The 23,461-nt window shown below is 38.5% G+C and overlaps 2 protein-coding genes across 2 annotated transcripts; one reads left to right on the top strand and one right to left on the bottom strand.

The window, feature by feature from the left end:
• The first annotated feature begins 96 nt into the window (after positions 1-96).
• Positions 97-14,171, top strand: LOC117295469 (elongation factor 2-like). The gene is made up of 14 exons (XM_033778137.1): positions 97-201; positions 1,820-2,034; positions 2,566-2,747; positions 3,045-3,253; positions 4,168-4,401; positions 5,460-5,712; positions 7,446-7,641; positions 8,790-8,928; positions 9,190-9,417; positions 9,842-9,985; positions 10,467-10,676; positions 11,042-11,224; positions 11,651-11,783; positions 12,603-14,171. The coding sequence occupies exons 1-14, from the start codon at positions 199-201 to the stop codon at positions 12,794-12,796; spliced, it is 2,523 nt and encodes an 840-aa protein (XP_033634028.1). The 5' UTR covers positions 97-198; the 3' UTR covers positions 12,797-14,171.
• A 446-nt stretch (positions 14,172-14,617) lies between these two features.
• LOC117295494 (arrestin domain-containing protein 3-like) lies at positions 14,618-23,390 on the bottom strand. The gene is made up of 7 exons (XM_033778176.1): positions 23,036-23,390; positions 20,686-20,832; positions 19,536-19,780; positions 18,396-18,578; positions 17,846-18,031; positions 17,114-17,252; positions 14,618-16,177 (listed from the first exon to the last, which is right to left on the bottom strand). Exons 1-7 carry the CDS (start codon positions 23,166-23,168, stop codon positions 16,044-16,046), a joined length of 1,167 nt encoding a protein of 388 aa, XP_033634067.1. The 5' UTR covers positions 23,169-23,390; the 3' UTR covers positions 14,618-16,043.
• Positions 23,391-23,461: the final 71 nt, after the last annotated feature.

Raw genomic sequence — 23,461 nt, 5'->3', positions numbered from 1 at the left:
TTCAAGGACGTTTTATACGTACCACACAGACAAGTCCCGAAAGGCAATGTACCTACGTACACACATATTTATGTACGTGTACTATAATGACGAATTGCACAACACATGTGCAAACGACGGAGTAGACCTTTTCGAAACGAGAACGTCACTGCTACACATCTTGGGCTGTAATCAAGGAGTAAAAATCCCGATTCCAAGATGGTGAGTACTCATCCTTCTTCAATCTTTCTACATCTTTATTTAATGGGAATTGAAGAACACGGTGTTTGAATTTTTATGAATATTTCATTGCTGATACTGCTGATAAATCTGGTTTTTTGAAGACCATTGTTTACTTTTTTTGCCGGTTTCCGGTCATATCTCTATCATCGCACTATCGCACATCATCCGATCTGACATAACACAGAGTTTCCATATGTGATTATATAAATACTCAATTAACCGACCGTCAGAATTATGTCATGATATTCGTTCAAAGAAGTTGTAAATTTATAAAACAACTGCTGCGTTACTGAAATTTTTGAACAGTTTGAAGAAGAATGGTCTGTATTTACGTCGACTTGAAATTGAACCTACTGAGTTTTGACCACGTTGAACAGAAAATACATCTGATGTTCCGTTCATAAAAGTGACAATTGTCAAACTCTAACATGTCTAACCCCGTTTTAGGTGGACTAATCTTTAGGAGGCCCATTGTTTTGTTATAACTTTGTTGTTTAAATTGTCAATTGGTCGCTTACTTATAATTAGTGAAGGCGTGATCAATTGATCATGAATGGTGATGTTCGTTTTGTTTTAACTCGACTCAACTGTGATAAATATTTTGAAAACTTTCCATTCCAGATTTTGCCATTACTTTTGCACAATTTGTCCAAAAAGTAACATCTAATTGGAGTAAATTATTATCTGTTTGTGTCTAACAATATGGGCCACAGGATAATGGAAACTTTTGATTGATGGTGTGGCGTCTAACTGTATGGATGGATGAATTGCATGTGAACTTTCATTAACAAGTTTTAGGGAAACGAACATTTTTTTAAAGACCTTGACGCTTAATTAAACTAAAGAATTGTTAGGATTTGTTTTCATCACCAAGGGTTTTTTAAAAGGATATTTTTAAATGGACATTGGTCTTTATTCATTGGGGGGAAAAACAGCTAAGTTAAAGCCATAAATGCTGACTCCTCTGTTCACAAATTGCAAAATAATCTTGGCTCAGCTCACATATTGAGTCGAGACTGGCTTAAGCTCAAGCTCGGTCGCTAGGTGGCAACAGACTTACCAGGTAAATTTCCAGTGTTTACATAGTTCTGAGCTTGCGCATACTACCGAGAACAATAGATTTACATGGTCAGTCTGCTGCCACCTAGTGTCCCCGAAAAGTCTCCAAATGTGCAGAACAGAACCTTACATGATCGCTGGATAAGGCTGCTTGTTTGTGCTTGATGGGTAGTTTGATCAACTGACGGGTTCTTGATAAAAGCAAAGTGTGTTCGGGCTATCGCACAAGTTGGATACAACAATTTTGTCCTTCATCAATTAAATTTTGTAATATTTAACAGATATACAACTTCACTTAATATTAGAATAAAACAAAAAAGCAACCTGAAATCCCTCATTTCCAAGTTGCTTTTTTCAGACACAAAAAGATGAAATTTGTTACTTGGTTTTACTTGAGAAATAAATACTTAAGTGGGCATTTTCAACTGGTCCAGATTTTCAAATTGCCCTCAGTGATTCGAAACAGAATTTTGGGAATGCAACCGGCAGAGCTCATATTTCAAATTTATAACAATGTAATATTTGTATATTTTCTCAGGTGAACTTTACAATAGACCAGATTCGGGCCATTATGGACAAAAAGGCCAATATACGAAACATGTCCGTAATTGCCCATGTTGATCATGGCAAGTCTACACTGACCGATTCCCTGGTCAGCAAAGCTGGTATTATCGCCAACTCAAAAGCAGGTGAGGCTCGTTTCACCGATACTCGCAAAGATGAGCAAGAGAGATGTATCACCATCAAATCAACGTGAGTAGACAACTTTCTGAATTGTTATTGGTCATGCTTAAAAATAAAGAAGAAATTGTTACATAAAAATTTGTGTCTCCTGAAGATGACTAGAGCAAGCTGGTCGAAATATTGAGACCAACCCAAGAATTGACTCCGCGGTAGTGCAGTTAATTACGATCCTATAAGCTAAAGAAGTAGTCCCAGCCAATTTTCCATTTCGCCCGGGTAGTAGTTAAAAAACAGGACAGTTCTTTTTAGAACTGAGAAGTCTCCCGAACATTTGATAAATCTATTACGCAGTAGTAGAAAAAAGAAAGACAATTATCTAAGAACATACTCTACCTGGCAAGTAGATACACAGATGGTGTTACCACAAACCAAATATTGATACCTCACCATGCAATTGCCTCGCATCCTATATAAGAAATTATGTTAATCAAAATGTTAAAAAATGTTACATGGTATTAACGATATTGGAACTCTGTTTCCGTTGAGCAAGATTTCTTTGGTGTAAGCAATTTTTGTTGTAAATCTTGACTACATCTGCAGTGCCATCTCTTTGTACTATGAGCTGTCAGACAACGACATGACGTACATTACCCAAGAGAAGGACGGCAATGGTTTCTTGATCAACCTGATCGATTCACCCGGTCACGTTGATTTCTCCTCTGAAGTGACTGCAGCTCTACGTGTCACTGATGGTGCACTGGTCGTGGTAGATTGCGTCAGTGGTAAGTCAGCCCAACCTGTGCATTCTTTTAACCCTTGCCACCCCAGCCCTTTAAATAGAACCAGATGGAGGATTCTTCAAAAGATAGACCATTTGGAAGACTGAAATTCTGAGGTCTGACATTGGCATGATAGCTAAATAGTTATAGTGTACTAATCAACACTCTACGAGGAAATTGTTCTACTGGAGAATTTCAAGGGCACCATGGTAATGACGAGTAGCATTGAGGCAATCGCCTTCGTTGCCTCCGTGAAGTATCAGGCCTGTATTCTAATTGACTAATTGTTTGATGCTGTAGGTGTGTGTGTGCAGACAGAGACTGTTCTTCGTCAAGCTATTGCCGAGAGGATCAAGCCAGTGCTGTTTATGAACAAGATGGACCGAGCTCTTCTTGAGCTCCAGCTGGAGCAGGAAGACTTGTACCAAACGTTTCAGCGCATCGTGGAAAGCATTAACGTGATTGTTGCCACATATGGTGACGAAGACGGCCCCATGGGAAACATCATGGTATTTAAAACTATTGTTTCTTCCCTTGAAGGTGATCCCTCCCTAAACTTATGGAAGTTACAGGTCGAATAGCTTCTGGCTGGCAGGCCCCGAACGAAGATATTGAGTACGCAGACCACCACCATAGTGCTAGTTTGCTTAGTTATTAGAGTGCCAGCATGTTATCTGGAGGTCCTAGGTGCAAGTGCCATTTCAATTTTAACAAAATTTGTTTGGCAGGGTTTCAAACCCACACTCTGCTGAACAAAAACACCAGAGCTTGAGTTTGGTGCTCTTATCACCGCGGCCATGACCCCCCACAACTGTCATTTGATTTATAACCGAGTAGACAACCCATTACTTTGTATATATACTCCATTGGATTTGTACACAGACTGTTTGTACACAACCAATACATTAATATTTTTTTACGTAGGATTAAGGTTTGATTAAAATACTAGATTGGGTTGGATTGAAAACACAACTCTACCAAAAACGTTACATGTTTACCATCGAGGAAATAAGTTTTGGGTTACCGTGACCCCATGATGACCTTAATACTTCTGAGTCAACCGGAAGTTGGACCGTATCTCAAGAACTACAAAAATCAATTCTTAAATTTGTTTCAGTCGTAGATTCTTTGAGCATTAAAAATTGTACTTGGGCTACTGTGCCCTTATGTTGACCTTTACTACTGGGAACTGGAGGTGGGACCATATCTCAAGAAAAACACACCCGACTTTCAGTTTTTAAGGTCAACAGAATGGAACAGCTCTGTGATTGGTAGTTACAATCACATAATTAGTTGGTATTTCAGTTTATTGGGAATGAGAATTTTTAGACTGTCATGTGTATTCAAACCTTAAATAAATCAGGGCGTGACTTTGGAAAAATTGGTGTTTACAGCTAGACCATTTGTTGATTTTGATGTTCAGGTGGACCCATGCAAAGGTACCGTTGGATTTGGCTCTGGTCTGCACGGCTGGGCTTTCACACTCAAGCAGTTTGCCGAGATCTATTCAGCCAAATTCAAGATTGAACCAGCTAAGTTGATGAAACGTCTATGGGGAGATCAGTTCTACAATGCCAAGGAGAAGAAGTGGAACAAAGTTGGTGGTGAGGGGTACGTCCGTGGATTCTGCCAATTTGTTTTGGACCCAATCTTCAAGGTAAGAGTTAGATCATACTTGGGGATTTTACTATATTTTCGTTTTTTTTATTGACATTAAAAGATTGTCAATGCAGTTAGGCTCCCCACTCCCCCCCCCCCCCAGCCCCACTTGTGTGCCAAGGATAACTGAATCCTTAGCCACACGTCCACCCCATTTCCTCATGCAGCTAAGGAATAAAACAATTCTGGCGCGCTATCTACGAGCCACCCGGCATTATAAACAGGCTGAATGTGTTCACATAACTCTTAGCTTGCTTTGTGTGTATTAAAAAGTGAAACAAATAAAATTTGTAAAAGAAATTTTTTTAACGATAACTTTGCTACCTTTCGCCGACTCTAATTTCATTGTTTCGTGCACGGCGCAGCCATCTTGGAATATGCGAATCAGCATGACGTCATCGGCCTGCCAAGCTGTGAGGGCGCGAATACATATATCTGGCTGTTTTATGTGAATTAAGCTTGTGAACTTTTTACGCGCACGTGCTACGTAGTTCACGAAAAAGTACACAAGCTTATTTTTGTATTCCTTAGCTGCATGAGGAAATGGGGTGGGGGTGGATGTGTGGCTAAGGATTCAGCTATCCTTGGCCACACATGTGGGGCTACCCCCCCCCCCCCAGAAAAAGTTTTTGTTTTAGGTTACTCACCCGACCCTATATTCAAGATGGCCTTGATGTGAAATTAGTAGATAGTTTTGCTCTTGCAAGTCCAGAACTTGCTCATGTGCTTTTATTTTTCTGAAAATTCTTCATGCATCTTATGTGTTGTACGGAACTTTTATGACCGTGATAATAACCCGGTCCTTTTTGCACTCTGGCCCATCACTATGGAAATAACACCCCCCCCCCCCAAAATCTCTGACGAGTCACTACTTATTTGAAAACTTATTTTGTGCTTTAATCTATTTAACTCATTGGTTTGCCCACTTGCTTAGAAGTAGATGCAGAATCCAGGAGTGTCTTTTAGACGGACATAACGCGTTATGAATGGCCACTATTATTATTTATTATTAGTAATTGTAACCTTCTCTATATGCTTCTGTTTCTTTGTGCACAGATGTTTGATGCCATCATGGGTTTCAAGAAAGACGCAACTGCAAAGCTTCTTGAAAAACTGAGCATCAAGTTGACTACCGAACAGAGAGAGAAGGAAGGCAAGCCGCTCTTGAAAGATGTGATGCGCAAATGGCTGCCAGCCGGTGAAGCCATGTTGCAGATGATAACCATGCATCTTCCATCCCCCGTTACCTCCCAGAGATACCGCATGGAAATGTTGTACGAGGGACCTCATGATGACCCATGTGCTGTTGGTAAGTTGACATCTGGATCTTGATACGTTATTCTCAACGCTCTCATTAAACAGACATGCCAACTAGTACGTTTTTCCCGTATTTCGTACGGGTTTTTGTAAAAAATGCGGGTATACGGGTTTTGCAAAAAAAATACGGTTTTGAGCATCGCCACTGCAAAAAATACAATTTTATCCCAGTTGGCCGTCGTGCCCTTTTTTAACTCAAGTTCAATATTTTTTTATTGACACAAATAAGTTTTCGGCCGACTACTTACGGCCGATAATGATTATCCAGTGAACTCTATTATTCCACGGGGGTATTCCTTATTCAACTTTCACCACACATCGAGCGAGCGCAACGGAGATTCCCTCGCGTCCATCATTGCACGCACGCTAGTAGCACAAACCTGCATTGCATACTACACGCCAGTTTATCTGACGTCCCGATTTCACAGGGAACCAGTCTAACACAATTCATTGAACAACAGAGGGCGCTGTTGTCAAATGCCGTTATATGGTATCAGTCGTTTTGTGAACGGACGAATCGAGTTTGCAAAAGAATTGTTTGCCAAAATAAAGACACAAAAGATATAGAGCGCCTGAAGCGAGATTTTTATAAGATAAATTTAAGAACTATGCCCCCAAATACAACAAACGAAACTTTTTGAGTGTTTTTTTTTTTGTCTTCTTCATTGAAATTAAATTGGTTTTGTTTTGTACTTGATGATATTTAATTAATTGACAAGGGTCTCTATATGAAATAGGATATGATTAATCAATGTCTTTAAGATATGATTTATCAATATCTTTTTTTTCATACAAAACCTGTTCCATTGGGCTAACCACCCGTAGGGAAACCTCTGCCCAAGTTTTTTTTATTGTTTAAACTGTATTTTATTTTTTATTTTACTTATTTTTCTTCAAGTTTTAATTATCTGGTTTAATTAGGCTGTTTGATAACTTAATGGCCTTCACATCTCTATTTTGCCTGTCTCGGGCTTAAAACTACGTTTACGCGTGTTTAAAAAAAAAATACTTTGATGCAAAATACAGGTTTTGGGGTTTCAGAATACAGTTTTGTGATCCCAGAGGTTGGCATGTCTGATTAAAGCCAAACGAGAAGAGAAGATGATGAAGAAATTTAAGTTTTAGATGTGGGAGGAAAACCCCAGAGAATAATTCCAGGGGAAAACCCAAGCAGTCAAGTAGGGACTGAAAACCCAACCCACATAGTGCTCCCGGCGGGATACAAACCGGGTTCCCAGAGGTGAAAGGCAAGGCAAGACACCACTACACCAACCTGACTGCCTTTGGTTTTTGGATCCCTTAAGAACTTGCCTTCAAGATTTTTCTAGAGTGTTGGTTTTGTTGATGTTTGTTTATATCTCATTGCATATTTCTATTTTTGCTTGTCATTTTCCGTTTGTTATTTTTTGCTGATTTTAAACTGATTTTTATACCTTTCTTGTTTCTTTAATGTGTTGAAAGAGTGATTTTTTGAATGTTACTCTGTAAGCGTCATTGAACATTCTGGGTTTTTTTCTCGATGGATTGGGCGCTTTACTAATTTGTGCTTAATATTATTTATTTAATTTTTATTTGCTCGTACATGTTTATTTACCACTCTTTATACGGTCATCGTTTTTTATTAAGTTTTTCAATTTGATTACTTGATTTATTATTGTATTCATCTCTCTGGGCCTTGGGCATCTATTTGGATTGATTTTTAATCGTTATTATTATGAACTGTAGCTATCAAGAACTGTGATGCTAAGGGACCATTGGTGATGTACGTGTCCAAGATGGTACCAACTACAGACAAAGGTCGCTTCTACGCCTTTGGCCGTGTGTTTGCTGGTACGGTTGCCTCAGGCCAGAAGGTTCGCATCATGGGTCCCCACTATCAACCAGGAAAGAAGGAGGATCTGTACCTGAAGAGTGTTCAGAGGTATGTGATTTCTCCGTTTGTAACCGGAAATACATTTTTGTTAACACCGCACCCCCCAAAATATCACTTTAAAGGCAGTGGACACTATTGGTAATTACTCAAAATAATTTTTGGCATAAAACCTTTCTTGGTGATGAGTAATGGGGAGAGGTTGATGGTATAAAACATTGTGAGAAACGGCTCCCTCTGAAGTGCCATTTGCGAGAAAGAAGTATTTTTCCACGATTTTGATTTCGAGACCTCAAGTTTAGAACTTGAGGTCACGAAATCAGCCATCTAAACGCACAGAACTTCGTGTGACAAGGGTATTTTTTTCTTTCATTATTATCTTGCAAGTTCGATGACCGATTGACCTCAAATTTTTACAGCTTTGTTATTTTGTGCTTATGTTGAGATACACCAACTGTGAAGGCTAGTCTTTGACAATTACCAATAGTGTCCACTGCCTTTAAAAAAAGACTTATCAGAAAATAAACCGTATAGAACACCCCCAAAAAACAGAGTATGATCTTTAAAACCACAGATAAATGTATGTAAGCAGTCTTCGCCCCCACAAGCTTTCGCTCGCAATCTTTCGTGCTCTGCCCATAGTTTGGGTATTTTTTGTCAACAGCTCATTATACGTCCCTGTATACGTTAAGGGACTGGCTGTAGTGTTGGCACAGCATGGCCTTGTTTTAGCTAAAGGTACCCTCGGGTCGACCTTGCGAACTTGGGTTTTAGCTAGGTCGAAGGTAGAAGGGTGTTAAAATTTGCTGGAAATTAAAAAACTGGGTGTCCAAACTGTTCACTTACAAAATAAAATTTACATGAAAACTACAGTTAAAACAGGGTGTCCAAGTTGAAAACGGAGTGTCCAAAAGACACCCAGACATCCCTCTGGCGAACACTATTCTTGTGATGAGACAAAACAAAAACAGGAAGAATATTCCCTAGGAGTACACAATCTGGAAACGTTACCACTTCTCAGATTCAAATTTGGGGGCATAAAAACTACAATCTTTTTACGTAACCACATTACTTAGAAGTGAAATGTTCCTCAAATTGCTGTATACTATCAAAAGCTGCTGTAGGCTTCTAACCAAAAGTTTTGACTGCCATTAAAATGAAGAGTAATTACCAAATGTATACCTTCCATTTAACCACAGGACCATTTTGATGATGGGACGTTACACTGAACCAATTGAGGATGTCCCATGTGGTAACATCGTTGGTCTGGTTGGTGTGGATCAATACTTGGTCAAGACCGGAACCATCTCATCATACGAGAAAGCTCATAACATCAAGGTATGGAATTGTTTATAATCCTTTGAGATCATTAGTGCAATTTGTATGGATTTCATAAAATTGCTTTAATATCATATTTTGTGAGCTACTGGTAAATTGAGTTTTTTGAGCATGAGTGGTTTTCATAGCAATTTTGTTGGATTATTTAATTGTTCAATTCTTATATGCCAATGGAAACTACATTTCTGTATATTTATGACGGGGACAATCAAAATTTACAATTAATTGATTAATTCTAATTACGGCTTGAACTTCTTGCAGACCATGAAGTTCTCAGTGAGTCCCGTCGTGCGTGTAGCCGTAGAGGCCAAGAACCCAGCCGATTTGCCCAAACTTGTAGAAGGGTTGAAACGTCTCGCTAAGTCTGACCCCATGGTACAGTGTACCATTGAGGAGTCTGGAGAACACATCGTGGCCGGTGCTGGAGAACTTCACTTGGAGATTTGCCTCAAGGATCTTGAAGAGGATCACGCTTGTATTCCACTGAAGGTGTGTTGAAAATGAATGGATTGAGTGTAATGTGATGCCAAAATTGTGTAATTAAGGAATGCCTCAAGAGTGACTCAGGGATGTGATTTCTCTGTTTTTAACCCAATTTTTTGTATATTTTTTAATATTTTATAACTAAGATCAAATTCATAAGAAATGAGGCTAACTATATGGAACACCCCAGATTGCAGAGTAGGGCTTGCACAACCAAAGTATTATATGTATGTAAAGCAGGCTTCGCACTCGTAGTTAAGGTTTTTTTCAACAGCCTTTCACTTCCCTGGTTACTCAAACAGGGAAAAGGTTTACTGTTTTTTCAGAGCATCGATGAATAGAAGTTAAGACTGTTTCATTTTCTTAGTCATCTTTTAGTTTACGCAATTCACTTGAATGTTTATTTCATTACTATTCTCTTTTCTTCCAGAAATCTGATCCGGTTGTTTCATACAGAGAAACTGTTGGTACTGAATCTGATAGAACGTGCTTGTCCAAATCGCCCAACAAGCATAACCGTCTGTTCCTGAAAGCTGCAAATTTCCCAGAGGGACTCTCAGAAGACATAGAAAATGTAAGACAATATTTCAACAGGATATCAACATTTTGGGGTTTTAAAGCCTCTTCCCATTTCAAGTTGACTTTTGCAGTTATTAGTAGATTCAACAAGCTTTTTTGTCACCATAGACAACTTGACCAAGGTTTCTAGAGATACTCGAGCCAGAGCACAAAGTGTGCTTGCAAAAGTGAGGTTACCAGCCAAAGTACCATGTCACATGTACAATTTGTGACTGGTATCCCGCTCATTTCTGCTTAGCAGAAAATTGTTAAAAGTGATATTTTCTGCTTAAAGGGTGTATATACTTTTTGTAGGACAAAAAAAAACCACAATGTCCACATATTTACACTAAACTTACACAGTTTGACGATAATGATAGTAGAAAGCTTCCCTGAAAACATTACGTGCTGAGGTGCTGTAGTTTTTGGGAAATGAGTAAATCCACTTTGTAGGCCTACTTAGAATTGAGAAATTTGTGTATATTTTGTATCTGTAGGATGAAATCACCCCACGGATGGAAGTAAAAGCAAGAGCACGTTTCCTGGCTGATAAATACGAATTCGATGTGAACGAGGCCAGAAAGATCTGGTGTTTCGGACCCGAGGGAACTGGGCCTAACCTTTTGATGGATTGCTCAAAGGGAGTGCAGTACCTGAACGAGATCAAGGATAGTATGGTGGCCGGCTTCCAGTGGGCAACCAAAGAGGTAATAAATCTTCGCGACTAATTTCAGAGTATCTTTCCGATGTACCATTTTCAGAATAAGGTGAAAACTTGGTCGGAAGCTGGCTACTATTGATATTGTTTATTTTGAGTTGTTTATTGAAGAAATAAAATAGCGTGTTGTAGGTGAGTGGTCGAGAGCATTCAATGCAAGTTCTGGTGGAGGAGTCGCCAGAATGTTCTAGCTCTTAAGTTTTAGGGCAAGACGTTTTTATTAACGTAGGCGGTAAAATAACAAGTTTGTATGACAGGTTTTAAAAATATGTATTAAAAATCATATTAGCTCTTAAGCAGTTACAGGTGTCGATGGTGAGACAGTAAAACTTTTTATGTTTACCAAATATTCAGGGAGTTCTGTGCGACGAGAATGTACGAGGTGTTCGCTTCAACATTTACGATGTGACTCTACACACTGACGCTATCCATCGTGGTGGTGGACAGATCATTCCAACCACTCGACGTGTCCTCTATGCTTGTATGTTAACTGCAAAGCCAAGCATTCTGGAACCAGTGTACCTAGTAGAGATTCAGGTAGGTGTTATCTTTTTATATTTAAAGAGTCGCTTCTAGACCGAAGGTTCTTGAGTCTCTTGATGTTGACTCAAGAGTTTGATTGTAACAAGACTTTTGTGGTCTGTGATAATGTAAGATGGAAACAAATGTGCAATGTTCATTTCCACAAGTCCTGTGGAAATGAATCCTCAGGCACACTACTCGGGTGGGATTCTAACCTGAGACCCTCGCTTACTTTTGGCTATTCAAAAGCAGGTATCTTAACCCACAAGATGACAGAATGACAAGCAAGTTCAAATATTTTTTTTTTATTATTTTTTTTTTACTGTGCCTTAAACACCCACCAGGGTGGATATGTGCACATTACTATTATCCGTTGGGAATGTTTACTTGTTATTTGTGTTGATGAAAATTTAATTTGGATTATTATTTCATTGAATCTAGTGCCCCGAGTCGGCTGTTGGAGGTATCTATGGTGTACTCAACAGAAGACGTGGTCACGTTTTCGAGGAGAACAAGGTGGTCGGAACACCGATGTTCATGGTAAAGGCAAACTTGCCCGTCAATGAATCTTTTGGTGAGTATTATGACTAGATACATTTCTGCTAAGCAGAAAAAAGCAGGATACCAGTCAAATATTGTTAATGCAACATTGTAGTTTGGCTGGTTACTGGTAACCTTATTCTGGCAAGCAAAATTATGTTGTGCTTAGCTGTTTTTTGTGATTTTTTTTTACTATTCTGTTAAAGCTTTTGGGTGTTATTTAAATGCGTGAACACTTTTCTCGCATTGACATATCGCTGTAATTTATTGAAAATGTGCCCTATGTGAATTATAGTGAAACATGTTTGTTTACGAAATATGAAATTGATAAAATCTGAATAAATTATTGATGTAATTTTGTAAAGGTTTTTTTTCAGATGTAGTCTCGATTATGGAACACGTTTGTGCCTAAGGTCCTCTACCCTAACTATCCCACTCTGTTCTGACTTGATAAGATTGGTATGCCTGGCCCAGGGATACGCCATTGTTGTGCGAGGATAAAGGAGGGTTTAGTGTTCATCTTGTATTTGCAGTCTGATTGAAGCTAGAAATAACTTGATTATCAAAAAAATACCCAAATACCTATAGTTAGTTTGGGTTTGTGGAGGTTACTCTAGTTTACTCTAATTGGGTTAAAGATTTACGTTAATTTTGTCTGGTGTATTATATATATTCATATAGAAGTATTACTTAGACATATTGAAAGAGTTTTCTTAAATATTTATATAGCACCTCTCCAAAGGATCGAAGCGCTTCACAATAAATTTTTAATCAAAAAGCACTATAAAATATGGTTTAATTGTATTGATTGTCAAAAAATAGCACTAACGTAATTATTTCTGGTCTATTGCAGGTTTCACCGCTGATCTTCGCTCCAACACTGGTGGCCAAGCTTTCCCTCAGTGCGTATTCGATCACTGGCAGATCTTGCCGGGTGACGTATTCGACCCCAAGAGCAAACCCGGCGACGTCGTCGCATCCACACGTAAGCGCAAGGGTATGTCAGAGGGCATCCCACCCCTGGACAAGTACTTGGACAAATTGTAAATCAATCAACAGAATCCAGCAGGAGCAACCAACGACGATGTGTAATACTCGTCATAGCATAATAATGTTACATCAAATGTTTAAAACCCTGCTTTAGTGACACTCGCTCATTTCAACTGTAGTCGACAAAAGTAGTAATTTAATTATTACATTACATTTAAATATATACCCATTACAAGCTATATTTTGCCGAACACGGGAAAGCTTTTAGACTAATTCAACCCGGGTCTAGCTTCCAGCAAAAATATTTGTAAATTAAAAAAAGAAACAAGCATTTACAGAAATGCATTGTCCCTGTGATATTGAATACTGTCGTATCAGTTGATTTTAAGAAGACACTTGTCATAAAATTCATCAAAATACCTTCTTTTTTTTTCTCTTGAAATTTAAAATGAGCTGCCTCGGCCTTAATTAAACATAGTCAATAAAATTAAGGGTAAAGTCAATTTTAAGTTGCGTTTAAAGACTCTTAGTAAAGGGTAGTGTTAATCTAATTTTGTGCGGTGAAAGATCTTAACTGCGAAATGATAATTATGTCTGGTACATCTTGGGAAATTTATCGGGTTCCACCATTTTATTCAGCGAGAATGCTGGTATAATATGATTGAACCACTCTGGTAAGTTTAATAGGGTGTGATTTGAGAAGTGTATTTTATCGTATAAAGATATAAATCTGTACTAGTAGGGATTTCTGAATCATTTTCAAACTTGACAGTCGATGCGTGATTTTCAAAGCGTGGTGGAAGCTGACTTGCAGGTAACTTTCCATTGTTAACGTAGTTCTGAGCATGCTCACATTACCAAGAACAATGGAATTACCTGATAAGTCTGCTGCCACCTAGTGTTTCAAAAGTCATTCAGCAGTAAACTTGTTTGTAAAACTTGTTTATTAAATTGAATGAATCCTTTAAAAAAAAAAACTGATGCCAAAGTAAATTTTAAATCGACATTCAATAAAACTATGATTGGATAAAAGGCGTTAACAGTTAAAGTTGGGTGTGTTCAGATGTCATCGCAACCCGCTTGATGCAGCATTGGTCACACAAATAATTTGTACCAACGGTATATGTTTCAGAACATTGCAACTGCTTCATCTACTTTAAAAATCAAATCTGAATTCCAGTTTGGGAATCTGAATTTGTTTTGTTTTCACAAAATTTATCACAAACAAAAGTAATATGTTTGTCAAGAGTGTTTTGTGCTGTATCTTGGGTTATATTAAAACAAACTTATTAAAAAAATATAAAGCAGAAACGAACATTTATTTATGTTGTAAAGATTTTCAACAGAATACTGGTGAACCTAACTGGTCACTTGGCACTGCAAGATGGTTGATCTACCAAACAATAAAAAGCTACTAAGCAAGTATCTATTAGAACGTTGTTAAATAGTGTCTTTTATTATTTATAGACTGCCAAAATTAGGGCTATGTTGCTTTGTTGACAGCACTAGTCTTGAAATCAAGTCGGTAATTGTTCAGCGCGACGTGGCTACGGGGACGGTACACGCATTCTCGATCCCAGTATGTGTGGTAGTCGAAACATTGCCACGCGCTACCTATGACCGTTGCATGAGTGATAATCGCACTGAGTTTGCATGAACGGCTGAACGTGTTTGGGGCAACGCTAACGACTTGTCATCAATTCTAACAGAGCACTGGAAACATTTATCCAGTTATTTAGGTTCTAGTCGTCGTATAATTGTGTATGTCGAACCTTAAAATTGTTTTTAGTGTTTTTGAATTTGTTAATATTCAGGTTTATTGTTGACATTATTTTTTAAGTAAAAAGACACAAGGGAAATTCACTGGGTAAACTTGAATAGTTTGGGTTGAACAATGAAGAATTTTTATTATAAACCTGTAATTTACTAACATGGTTTTCGATGATATACCATAAAAGCCTATTATGAGCTTTCATTTGGTGTGTGCATCCACACAACACACAGTCAACCCTCGTACCGACCATTCAATATAATCCAATGTTTCCAGGCGCTTGAATATTTATTGGCATAACTTTCACAATGAACACAAAAAAAGTCCAGGCACTTTTAAAATACCCCCCCTTTTTACCCATTCCTGTCCCACCTGTTTCCCACTCGGCACTTCCTCTTTTTTCTCAATCGTCTAAGCGCAGCCCACATTTAAGCATAATATTTACACATTAATGCGCCATTGACAAAGCATCAAAAGAACATCGAGAGAACCCTTTTTTGTATAACCTACATCAAGAAAACTTGGTAAAAACTAAATATGTACATCGTGGCTCCGATTTGACCGCCCTCCAGTCAAAACCGGAAATTTATTAAACAAAATATTTGTTGATCACCTACATGGTTGCACAAGATTGCGCGGCAGCTCAGGCCGTGTCCGAATTAGAAGCTATCGGCTACGGCTATATCTCTGCGCCATCATGCGTTGAAGTATAGGTCCTTGCTTGGCAACACACTTAGCACAAGTCGTAGCCGTAGCTGTAACTGCCAATAGATACGGCACATCTCTGCATTGTGCAACATTCTGCGCAATCTGAAGATTGTGCATATCCGTAGATTGTGCTCAATGTGCAAATTCCAGTACATGAGGCGCACTGGAAGTTGGAAAAATCACTCATGATACAACTTGCGTTTATTTTTGACATCGGGAAAATATAAAGTAAGTCTCCAGCTGTTTTATTATTGTCCTTTACGTAACTTGTATCAACAAAGTATTGATTACTTGAAGAAATTATTTTATAACAACAGATTATTTCACTTTGAAGAAGTAAGTTATTTCATAACACAACAGATTATTTCACTTTAAAGAAGTAAGTTATTTTATAACAAAACATAATATTTCACTTTGACGAAGTTTGCTATTTTATGACACAGATACAATATAGTATATATAGATTATTTTCACAACTACAGCGGAGTAGATTTTCTAAGTTATTTAAAAACTCGAGACTAATTGATGATTTTATAACATCACATTATATTTTGTTTCTTTCAAAAAGGCACGTCAGGTGCTAGATAAATATTTCAGTTTGCTCACATGGCTTTAAAACACATTTTAATTAGTTTTTATGTCTGTTTAGGGACTCAACATCTGCGTAGCTAGACAGGAATTTGTAATTTAGTCAGGAATAATGATGATCTTGCCAGCTTAGCCAGGTTAAAGTGTTTTCGAGGGGAATTGTTTTTTAAACGTTGACTATTCTAAATGACCCTTAATGCCCTAAAAGTCTAATTGTGTCCCGCGGTGGAGACCTTTTCATGTTTTGGGCTCTGGAAGTGTATCAACCAGAAAATTAAAATACCGATAGCTAGGAAGAAAATCATCCGATTTTAAGTAATTAGGCTCCTTGAAGCTCATAGAAGGGGTTTCATCATCAGCAACAAAGGCATCTACAAGAAAAATAAAAAAGGGAAAAAAATCCACGTTTATAATTTGTATGATCGAGCAAGGCATTCTGTGGGAAGGGCGCGGCAAGATCATACACTAATGGGAACGAGGTTACATAAATAAATGCAATATAGGGTGCATTTGTTTAGCTTCCCTGGGTCGACCCCGATGTGGGGCTCTTGGGGCTGGCCCGAGGTGCACTGACGTCACCACGGGAAGGCTCACGTGGTGACGTGTCTGGGTTTTTTTCCTGGTTCGAGGACGAACGTGGGGTAATTGTGTGCCCACGTTCGTCCTGGAAAAAAATAAAATACGCAACATTGGGGTCGACCCAGGGAAGCTAAACGAACGCACCCATTCTCTGTAGTCTGAACATCTGACGTGACGTCACACTTCGAGGCTCGTGAAATGCGCCAGAGATCTGACTTTAGCCAACTTTAATCCCCTTCCAGTATCACCTTTCACCTACATTCATTTCACACAAACACTGCATGCGAAAGTGCGCCAAAAACATCACCCCGTACCAATCAATGGAAAGCGTACGTGTGACTGCACATGTATCCAATGCAATATTGAATCCACATTGAAACTACAGGTTCTGTAAAACCAGTACATGTCTTTATGCCTATCCTTGCGAATGAAGTCAGGGGACCAGTCTCACCCTGGACTAATTAAAACACCCTCTTTGAATTTAGATCATTGTTAAAAAATAACGACATAATCATTTTCAACATTGTAAGCTAATACTGCTTTGGCATTATCACAAATAAATAAGTAAAGACAATACTGTATTGGGCACCATTGTGTGCTTGGACATTGTGTTGACGTCCCATTTAAAAGAAATTGTATAGGTTGTGCAAGTTTGGTAATCACAAAAAAATTTTGGTTTGAGAAGTATAGCCGCAAGAATAAAACGCATAATAACATTTCTGTTTTACCGTATACTACTCCTCCGTTGTCTTTTGGGATCTCTGTTACCGTGACCTCGTCGCTTTTCACCGGGCTACTGCGACGAAGAGGTACGGTGCCAATCGTTATCGGAAACTCCATCGTAAAGTTGCATTCTTCGTTGCTAACCTATTGGGAAAAAGCAGTCCCCGTATTTCTAAAAATATTAATTTTGTAAAGCGATGATGAGTGGCTTAAAGTTTGAATTAATAATTTCCTCCGTGGGAAAAAAAAAGGAAATACAAAATAAGTCTCATCAATAAATAATTGTTTGTGTAAGTGCTTTTCCCTTTTAGATTTGACCGATCAATGGTTAAAACCAATCTTTCTTTTACAATTAGTCTGCAAATATTGTGTCTATAATGTACAAATTTACATTTTTCCCCAAAATGCCGCGCCGCTATAACGGGCCTATAATAGTGTCGATTAGACTCGACTCAAGTCCCAAGCCCGTATGAGTCCTTTTATTTTCAGTCCAATCGTCTAACGTCAGAAAAAACACAATTGCTGCCAATGTGCTCTCATCGATAAATAAACAAGGCTTCATGCCTGAAAGTGAGAAATTACTTCTTTCTCCAAAACTATACGTTACCTCCGAGGGAGCTGTTTCTCACAATGTTTTTTTACGAACAGCTCTTCACTGCTCATTACCAATTAAATTTATTTTGAGTGATAAAAAAAGTGTCCAGTGTCTTTACACATTCAACTCCATCATTACTTGCCTGAATGTAATATGTGATACCGATGATGTCGCAACCAGGGAGGCCCGATGGCGGCACAGCAGGGATTAACAGCGGTCCAAATTTATAGTCTGTCACCCTGCCTTTAGGACACTCAATTTTATCTGCTGTTTTCGCCACCGTACCATCTTCTTTTTTGGTGTCACTTGAGGTACGAAATTTCACCTCCTATAAAAACATAAAATAGTTTTTTGTTTGAACCTCAAAGTGAATAACTCTGGAGTCTGAGATTTCGAAACTTCGAAACTGTATAGGAAAAATAGTTTAGGTGGCACCAGACTTAATACTGCATGTGGTCCGTAAATTTCAAGTGTTCACGTAGTTCTAAGCTTGCCAACTGAGAACAATAGATTTACCTGGTACCTGGTCTGCTGCCACCTAATAGCAATCCAAAATAGCCAAATTAACGGGAGTGTACAACAACAACAACAACAACAACGACGACGACGACGACGACAAACAGACAACAACCAAAAACAACAACATCAACATCAACAACAACAATCAACAACAACAACAAACTTGCGCAAACCTGTACGAGTTTAGCTTTCAGACCCAGGCGTTCGTCTTTATCCAGGTTATCAATTTGACCGTTGAAGTAGATTGGCTCACCGGGGACGTATCCTTGCTTGGGTAGCTCAACAGTAATGGTCATTTCCACTGTCGATCCACATCCACAACAGTTTGTTATCTGCTCCTCTTTTTTCACTGGGGTCTGCGATGACACAAGGTATCAAGTTTTCAGTCGGAATAAAGACTTTAGAACAATCTTTGATTGCGATTTTCAGTTTTGTGTAGGGAACGAATGAGCGGATATTCCAAGAGGATTTTCCACTGAACAAAACAACTGACTTTTGTTACGACAATTATGTAAACAAGATAATTATGGAAATTTGGAAATGGTATTTTGATGGGGGTCGAGAAAGTTACAACCCCTTTCATTTGAGCCATTGCTCGCCAAGTATTAGTAGCAGTGAAATAAAGTGCTCAAAATTAGTTTTTGTCGGGATCCCGACAATATATCACGTGACCAATTCTTATGTGTTTTATAAGAAACGTTTTTAATTTTTGTCATGGTTCCTGACCATTAAAAGTAAAAGTTAAACTTGTTTTCGTCAGAGCGGGTGATACTCTTTGAAATACCAGTCACTCAAACAAATCTATTTTTTAATGTTTGGGGCCCAAAATCTGACATAGCATCTTTAATACAGGACCGAACAATCGGGCGGTCCTGGTTTCAAAATGGCCACCAACATTTAAAGGCACTGGACAATATTGGTAACTACTCAAAATATTTGTTGGCATAAAAACTTATAACTTGGTCACGAGCATTGGAGAGCTGTTGATAGTATAAAACATTGTGAGAAACGTCTCACTATAACGTAGTTTTTCAGAAAGAAGTAATTTCTCACTTAAATAACTATTTGAATTGAATTCGAGGCCTCAGGTGAGGACTCGAATTCGAGGCATTTAAAGGCACACAACTTGTGCGACAAGGGTGTTTTTTTCTTCCATTATTCTCTCGCAACTTCGACGACCAATTGAGCTCAAATTTTCACAGGTTTGTTATTTTATGCATAATGTTGAGATACACCAAGTGAGGAGACATGGTCTTTGACAATAGTGCAAAGGGTCTTTATGCTTGTACAAGTCACCACCATATCAAACAAACCTCCATTCCGGGTAAGACGTTCAGATCCAGCTCCTGTCCGAACATGCTAAACTGCTTAACCTCCGTGTGTAAAGTGTTGACAATCGCTCTCTCAAGGGAGACTGTCGCCTCCATGGTGTACTTGACATACCCATATCTGCCTTCGAAAGGGGCTGGCATAGACGCGTAGGGTATCTCATACTCGAATGGGTAGGTGTGGGTGCCTGATGGGATTCCCAAATCCTTGATGACCGGATCTTGTTCTCCTACGGTGGATTAAGAATACTGGAGTTGTTTTTAAAGGCAGTGGACACTATTGGTAATTGTCAAAGACTAGCCTTCACAGTTGGTGTATCTCAACAGAAAACTATGGCACTTCAGAGGGAGCCGTTTCTCACAATGTTTTATGCCATCAACCTCTCCCCATTACTCGTCACCAAGAAAGGTTTTATGCCAATAATTATTTTGAGTAATTACCAATAGTGTCCACTGTCTTTAAAGTCACGGGCACTATTGGCAATTACTCGAATTAATTGTAAGCATAAACACTTACTTGTAAAGCAACGGAGAGCTGTTGATTAGTATAACACATTGTGCGAAACGGCTCCCTCGGAAGTTACGTAGTTTCGAGAAAGAAGTAGTTTCTCACTCAAATGTTATAATTTAATTCGGGACCCCAGCTGAGGTATCGAATTCAAGCATCTGAAAGCACACAACTTGTGCAACAAGTTTTTTCTTCTATTATTATCTCGCAACTTTGACGCCCAATTGAGTTCAATTTCACAGGTTTGTTATTCTATGCATATGTTGAGATACACACAAAGTGGAAAGAATGGTCTTTGACAATTACCACAGGTGTATACAGTGCCTTTAAAAACGATGTGGAGTATGGGTTCCCTTATGCAATGTCATTCTTTTTTTTTCATCATTTTTGTTTCAAATTTATCTTTCCTTTAAAGTTGTATTCTTTAAACTGATCGCTCTTGAGTGATAATGTCTCCCCTTTGATAAATAAACAAACATTGAACCTTCTGAGTATTTCCCATTAAAATATACAATAAACACTAGGAACATTAAATAATTGTATCCAATGAAATCATTGGGCCGGCAAGACCAGTACATGGTCTTCAATCATTACGGATAAACACAGGAAACCAGTCTAGCTTTATACCTGCTCCAAATAAGACTTTAACTGAGTCGAAATATTCCTCCTTAGCTTTATTTTTAGAAGTATAACTGACGTCAACATCACCAACACTGATTTCGGTCTCTTCTTTCCATTTGTTCTTGGCTTCGCCTTTGAACTGCACCCAAATACCTGCAATTGAAACACACAAACAACGCATAGTTGTGGGTGCTAAACACTGTGGGTGCTAAGCACTAATCATGGCCAAGTCAGGAGCAAACAGTAACATTTTGTTCAACTTTACCTTTTAATTTTGATTGTTTTAATATTAGGCTTGGCTACCTAACCCCAAAAAATTAAAAGGAAAGCAGAACTATAGTAATACATTGTTGGTAAAAAATATTCATTGATTTCAGAGGTTCAGAGAATTTAAAACATTTGGTAAAGACAATTTTTAACATTGAGTAATATTATTTTGTGTGGTGCACCCAATCACACTCAGTGAATAAGAAGCCGACTTAAAAAATTGCACAACCAATAATGAGATTATCTTGTGGGACGAGGTCAGGCGAATCGGGCGGCCCGTCTGCATTCAGATTTTAGAAGTGCCTAAAAAGTTAACCATGGGTTTTCTGAATCGATATAGAACGACAATGCACACATAAATACAAACATCGCCGCCCGGCTACTTTCGTTTTTGTTTACATTAGCCACCATTTTGTATGGAAGTCCTTCGTATAAAAATAAACGTGTAAACTGGCCTAGCAACCATTTTGCATTTTAGATGATTCCGAGGACAATCTTATGCCGGGGCGGCCCTGGCTAGTTTCAACTGTCAATGGGTTCCATATCATATTGGTATTTTAAAGGAACACGTTGCCTTGGATCGGACGAGTTGGTCTCTAAAAAGCGTTTGTAACCGTTTGTCATGAAATGCACATGGTGAGAAAGATGTTTCGAAAGTAGAATACAATGATCCACACAAATTTGCCTCAAAACTGCACGGTTTCCTTTTACGTTGCGAACTAACACGGTCGGCCATTTATGGGAGTCAAACATTTGACTCCCATAAATGGCCGACTGTGTTTGTCGACGAGGTAAAAGGAAAACCGTACAATTTCGAAGCATGTTTGTGTGGATTATTGTATTCTACTTTTACAACATCTTTCTACCCATATGCATTTTATAACAAACGGTCACAAACGCTTTGCAAAGACCAACTCGACCGATCCAAGGCAACGCGTTCATTTAAGGTCATATATTATTTCACGATAAAGGTCAAGTGTTGAATCGGGACAAAGGACATGTAATGGCAGCTTTGGTGATTATTGCAAAGACCAGTATTCTCACTTGGTGTATCACAGTATTATACATAAAATGACAAATCTGTGAACGTTTTGTGACTCAATTGGTCATTTAAGTTGCGAGAGAATAATGAAAGAAGGAAAAAAAAACACATTGTTGCATAAATTTATGCGCTTTCATGTTGCATAATAAAAGGCTTCAGCAGAAATCTTTTTTATCATTAAGGTGAGAAATTACCTTTATCAAAATGTTACTTGAGGGAGCCATTTCTCGCAGTTTTATACTATCAACGGCTCCATATTGCTCGTTCAAGTAATTGTTTATATGCTAACAATTACTTGAGTAATTACCAATAGTGTCAAGTGCCTTTTAAAACAATTTTAACATTTAATGAGGGATATAATTGTGTTTGCATGGTGCACCCATTGCACGGTGAAGCAGACTTTCAAAATGGCTGAAACCAATTAGATTATCGTAAATGATTGATTTTGTTTAAACAAACATCGGCCACCATTTTGTATTGCCTATGGCTGAAACTGACTTGGTAAACGTTTTGCATTTTAACCAAAACCTTACGACCTTTTTTACAAGGTATGCAAGTCTACCCTTTCTTTTGAGTAGTAAGTTTTATTTATCAGTAAATGGGTATTCATTTGATCATGGCATTGTTGGTCAAATAATAATTACTGCTGTAATTTGTATACAGTAAATGAAGGCCTCGAACCACGGGTGACAAAACTAGCTAGCAGCTGATGGATGGCGGGGACGTTGCAAAGGAAAGACCTAGGTAACACTTTGTCAATGGACCTCTATAAAGATTAGGCTAAAATTGTAAACCATAGAGCTCCATGACTGTATTGTGGCGTGGTAGCATCGATAGTGTGTCACGCGGGCCAGAAAATAAAAATGAAACCACCGGTAGCATTAAATGGGCGTGGTCTGTTGTTAGTTGATTTCTTTGATTTGAAAATAAGAACGCATGCTTGGTATAGGCTACCGCAAACCAACAGATATATTGATACATCACCATGCATTGCCTCAAATCAAATCCCATTTGGTGTTAGTATTTCATTTATGACTAGATTTTTACCTTTCACTTTATTTAATCCTCTGTCCTTCTCGTCCGATACCTCCACAACAACCTCTCCTTTAATCGTGTCACCAAGAGGGAACACATTCACGTCATTGGCGAGCGTTATCTCCAATTTCGTCACTTTGCCCATGTTTCAAAGGTTGCTGGTATCACGATCTTCCTTTCTGGTAATATGGTTCACCATTAACTGCAAATTCTGTGATCCCTCAAACTCAAAGGTGCGCGCCTATAGCCTCTCTTATGGGACGAGATTTCAACCGCACGTATCGTGTAGGGTCTACACAGCCTTACTTGCCCTACTCAATGTACTCGCGTGTAGTTCCGTAATGTACTGTTATGTATTGTGTGTAATGGTGTGTGCAGGGTGTGAATCCTACATCATACACAACTGGTATTCGTCATGTCGCTGTGTGCTTCACGGAG

This window comes from Asterias rubens, chromosome 10 (assembly GCF_902459465.1).
Source record: "Asterias rubens chromosome 10, eAstRub1.3, whole genome shotgun sequence".
NCBI classification, from domain to species: domain Eukaryota; kingdom Metazoa; phylum Echinodermata; class Asteroidea; order Forcipulatida; family Asteriidae; genus Asterias; species Asterias rubens.
Note: the sequence above shows the minus strand (reverse complement) of the source record. Positions and strands in the feature narration are given on the sequence as shown.